General features: G+C 45.2%; 1 protein-coding gene across 1 annotated transcript; it reads right to left on the reverse strand.

Annotated features, from left to right (window-relative positions):
• Window positions 1–948: 948 nt before the first annotated feature.
• On the reverse strand, window positions 949–2,166 carry LOC147443096 (putative F-box protein At4g22030). The gene has a single exon (XM_086529476.1). The coding sequence runs from the start codon at window positions 2,164–2,166 to the stop codon at window positions 949–951; it is 1,218 nt and encodes a 405-aa protein (XP_086385602.1).
• Between the last annotated feature and the right edge of the window lie 2,820 nt (window positions 2,167–4,986).

Here is a 4,986-nt window from a genome sequence, read left to right on the forward strand (position 1 = left end):
TGGTAACAAAGAAACTTTGTGAGCACTCTTGATATGACAACACAAATACTGTTCATTGCAATGCAAGGATCATAGGGAAAACCATAGATTTCCCATTTGGGAAACCCAATCCTCCTAGATCCCATATACAAAAAAGGATTGAAGTACTATGAGATCTTATCATGAAGTCCCAAAATATTCCTACGTTTGGCATATCATATTTTTTATTCAAGATATGCTCTTCAAATGTAGCTCCTTTCCATCAATTGGCACATCTACTTATGTCTGTGACATATTTTCATATGCCTATGATATGTTGCATAAACCAAGCTATGCTTCACATAATTCAAGTCATGCAAGTTTACATATGCTAGCCACAAACTCTTAGCAATAGTTTCTTCTTCAATAGATAGTACCCCCCCCCCCCACACACACACACATACGCGTGCACACACAACAACAACAACAATCGATGCAGCTCCTTGAGGTCCACACTCTTGGCTTTGCCTACTTCTTCTGGGTGATGGTCATACATTGAATCTATTATAAGCATTTTTGTTGGATATGGCCAAACTCATGTAGCTCTAAACAAGAGAATCATACACAAATCTTCGTAATAATTTTGAAGAGTTACATAGCCTATAACCAAAGCCTTTGAATGGACTAAATTTGGTAGACATGGCTAGAGTGTTGTAAAGAGAAGCCACTTTTGCAAGAATCTTGTGTACAAGGTGTAGGTATGGGTAGAAGTGTGGACAAATGATGTTTTTGTGTACAGAATCAGCTAGAGCTGTGATAGAACTTGTGTACAAGGTAAATTGGTACAAGCTATGTACATGGCACAGTCTTGGGTGCACATGCAGTACTCGAGCATACAAGACACAGTCTTGGGTAAATTGGATGACTTTGATGCAAAATTGTTCAATAGCAAAGTCCAAAAGGACTTGGCTAGATGCAGACGTGTCACCGTTAGATGTCTTCGTGCATATATGTATGTTCATTGCAAAGTTGTCTATTGGCGGTGATATCAACATCATCCCATCGCCCGAGCTTGTACGCAATACGGTGCAGGAAGAGGAGCCCGTGCTCTCGTTGTAGTGGATGTGCTTGTATGGTGTTGTGGATGGACTGCTCGACTTCAGCATAGTATCCGGCTGCGTTCCGATACATCTCAAAGACGGTGCCCAACTGCAGGTCGTGGGAAATGCTCCCAACAAAAACGCTTGTCAAACTGCAAATTGCAGCTAGGGCACCCATCCACGTAATAATATGGGTGTGAAATAGGCCTACACCATTGAGCACGGCGGCAGAGGCGGCTAGCAGGGGGCCCGCGATGGCCAGGCCCTTGTTCACTTTGACGACATTCTGGGCCCAACCCACGTACATGTCAGTGTCGGACTGATGGACCTGCAAGGCGATCTGCTGGAGGTGATCAGACAGGCTGCCGTCCCATGCATTCATGCACGCAGCTTTGTCGGGCAATATTGTACACGTAGGCATGCCAGAAGGGCAATCGGCAACGTTCAAGAGAGTCGGCGCAGTCACTTTGGAGGGAAACTTGTCGAGGCCTCCCTCCAAGGTTAGAGGCATAGGGAAGGCTGCATCCAGCGCTTGCAGCCTCTGCTGCGACTCTTGCAGCAAGACAGGCAAGTGCTGGCGCAGATGAGGTGGCGTCTGCAACTCCCCTTCCACATCGTTGACCAACCTTCTGAATTGACGCGCGGCGCTGCGCTGCTCCTCTGCCAGCTGCGACGGCTGGAAGTGGTTGACCACGACCATGACGGCGGCGCAGCCGGCGTTGAGTATCAGAGCCGGTAATCCGAGGCTGATCGCCGTGGAAGAGGAGCTGGCACTCGAACTAAGGCTGGCCAGAAGGCAGGCAGACAGTGAGGCTGCCGTGAGAGTGCCTTGGAAGAGCTTGTTCCAGTTGTCGCGCTGCTGAGCGAGGATGGAGTGCATCTCCGCTCGGTCGGAGGCGGCGTTGGCCAGCAGGTGAAGCTGCGCCTCAAAAAATGCAATCTCTTTTAATGGGGTCTGCTTCTGCTGCTGGTATTCGAGGCGGATTGAATCCTTATCCTCCTCGGCGCTCGGGTGCAGGAGGCTCAACGGGCTTCTGGTCGGTGCTAGCATAGCGGAAGCTTCCGCCCCCGCCAGTACAGCTGTAAAGGAAGCCGATCGCTTGTTCATCAGACGCGCGCTGTCTCTGGGCCTCTGTCTAACTCCTCCTAATACTTGTGCTGGAAACAGATTATATCGCTGACCAGGATGTCCATGTGAAGTCGATCTTCCATCAAACGCAGGCAGGCCGTTAGCTACTGCACTAGTACTGTGGTCGAGAATGTGCTGCAGGGCCATATGAGAGGCCGGGAGACGGCGATTTGCGTAGATATTGACAGAGGTTGGGAGGAAGCTGGAGCCGATGTATGTGTATGTGTGTGTGCGTGTGTGTGTGTGTGTGAAAGAGAGAGAGAGAGAGAGAGAGAGGGGGGGGGGGGGGGAGAATAAAGCTTTACAAGATTGGATGATCCTGGGCAGTGGATAATCGTGTAGAGGCACCAGGCTTGGCGTATGTAGCGGCTAGCTGAAGGACGTGCTAGCGTGCTGCCGTGAGCTGGCCTTATATGCTGCAGCCCTAACGTGCTTCGGATCCACCCGTCGATCAGCGGGGACGGGGTCCGTATCGCTTGGTCATCTTCCCCTTCCGACTCAGTCAGCCACCCTGTCGAAGCCAGGTTTGACCCAGTTTTATTTTCCAAAGGTTTGAAACCATAATTGGTTGAAATTAAAACCAAGACCCTGGTGAAGAAATATTTTAAACCAATTAAGCGATGGTTGACAAAAAACCCAAAGTCCGACCGATTTATGATAAACACTTTCAACCAAGATGCCTCTAAAGATGCCCAAACTAAGGTTGATTTCCAAGCGCCCTCTTTTTTCAAAAGAACCATCTCTTCAAATGAAATTTTTTTCCAAACTCACAATAGTGAGAGTATATATATAGGACTAAAACAAAAAAGCTACAATGAAAGCCACGCTCCAAGCGAGCCATGGCATCTACCACCAGTTGACCCACCATATCATCCAAACCAAACGACCATAGGGTAAAAGTCCCATATTAAGGACAACGAAATTGTCGAATGCAGAACTCGCGTTACACTATATATTTTTGAGTGCACAATGGTGCATTCTATGGCTGAGAACCTGCGTAATTACTTGCAAAATAAGCGTTGATGAATGTGGATGAGAATTACAGCATCGCGAGGCATATGATCATTTTGAAGAACAAAAAAACAATGCCCCTGTTGCAAGACCCACCATGAGCCAGAAGTAGGACAAGGACTTGAACCCGTGCCGTAGCCAATCATTTTTGTACACGTCTGTATTTTCTGTCCTACTACCCACGCAATCCCATCGCGTAACTGATTACGATGCACTACGTTATATTGACACCAGGTTCGACCTTATTCCAGGGCCTGTCCCATAATTGGGGCTTTAACCCTACATTGAAAGGTCTCTTCAAATGAATGCTACTGAAATGGGGAAAACATTGAAGAGAAAGATCATGGGTTTTCATGGTTAATTTCTTCAATGAATGGACATTCTTTTTCATAATTTCTACAAGAGACTTTTTTTAATATCCTTACTTTTACTCCTTGTGCAAGACATTACTGTGCTTTATTGTGGATAAATATGAATCCTCATTAGTTTCTCACTAAATTATTAGAAATTATGTTTGCCTGTAAAGCATGAATCTATGGTAAACTAACCAAGAATGATTTTAAAAATCCATTGTAACTCGAGGAGGAGCTATAAAATGGTCAAGACATCAGCATACACTATATAAATTCAAATATAGTACCCTCTCCCTCTCTTTCATTTGAAAATAGTGAAAATAGTGGACAGACAAGAGGTGCTCACCTTGCAATTATATATGCATGCAGTAGTACTTTAGAGAGGCTAGGGCCTAGATGGGGCAACCAATATAATTAGTGGCACACAAGCTCAAGCTCAGAAAAGCATTGGACTCCGCTAATTAAGGTGGGCCCCGGAGTCCCTCCATACATAACTTCACGTCCTATCTACACTCGGGAGCTCTATTGTATAACCATGTTCGTATACCGCATGCATGAAATCAACGAGTTAGATTTTTATTTCACAATTTTTAGGCAAATAAAGAGATATCCATTAGTAGGAAGGGGTTATTTATTTTATTTCTACAAAAATCTCTTTAATTCAAAAAAAAGAGGGAACAAGTTATTCATACCATCTTGACATTGTCAGGAACATTTTTAAATACCCGTTAAATGATTCACTATGGGAGGTTGAGTCCACTGACCCATCTATTCATAGCAAAAAGAAGAGGAAGAGAAGAGAAGAGAGAGAGAGAGAGAGAGAGAGAGAGAGAGAGAGAGAGAGAGAGAGAGAGAGAGAGGGTGGATAGCAAAGAGAGATGCTGGATCTTTGGCTGTGTGTTACACTGTAGGTAATGCTGTAGTAATATCAAGGATTTTGACAAAAGCTAGGAGGAAGCTACATATGATGGGTGGGTGTGTGTGTGTGTGTGTGTGTGTGACAAAGACAGAGAGAGGAAGGGAAAAACACACAAGAGATGCTTTGCATAATCAAGTCAAGACTTAGAATTATCATGTGGAGGCACTAGACTCGATGAGTGTATATAATGGCTACCTCTGGTGGACATGCTAGCATGCATTCGTGAGCTTGCCCTATTAGCTGCATCCCTAACATACTTCGATTCTACTATCTGATTAGCATGTTGAGATGTAGAGACATAGGAGATGTAGAGACAACCATGACACCGTGTACGCTCCCAAAGATGTAGAGACAACCAAAATATTATGTACGCTCCCAAAGATCCAATCATATTGATCCCAAGTTATGGATATATAGGTGAGACCTAATCTACTTAGGGCGAGCTATATATAGCTCCGATACCACCACTCAAACAAAGGTCTCTAGCTACAAATGCAACCCTTGGAGAATAGAAGG

Source organism: Adiantum capillus-veneris, chromosome 14 (genome assembly GCF_014529385.1).
Source record: "Adiantum capillus-veneris isolate H3 chromosome 14, ASM1452938v2, whole genome shotgun sequence".
Taxonomy (NCBI): Eukaryota; Viridiplantae; Streptophyta; class Polypodiopsida; order Polypodiales; family Pteridaceae; genus Adiantum; species Adiantum capillus-veneris.

Excerpts from the sequence above, each read along its gene's own strand:
- LOC147443096 (XM_086529476.1), bottom strand. The coding sequence starts at position 2,166 with ATGAACAAGCGATCGGCTTCCTTTACAGCTGTACTGGCGGGGGCGGAA.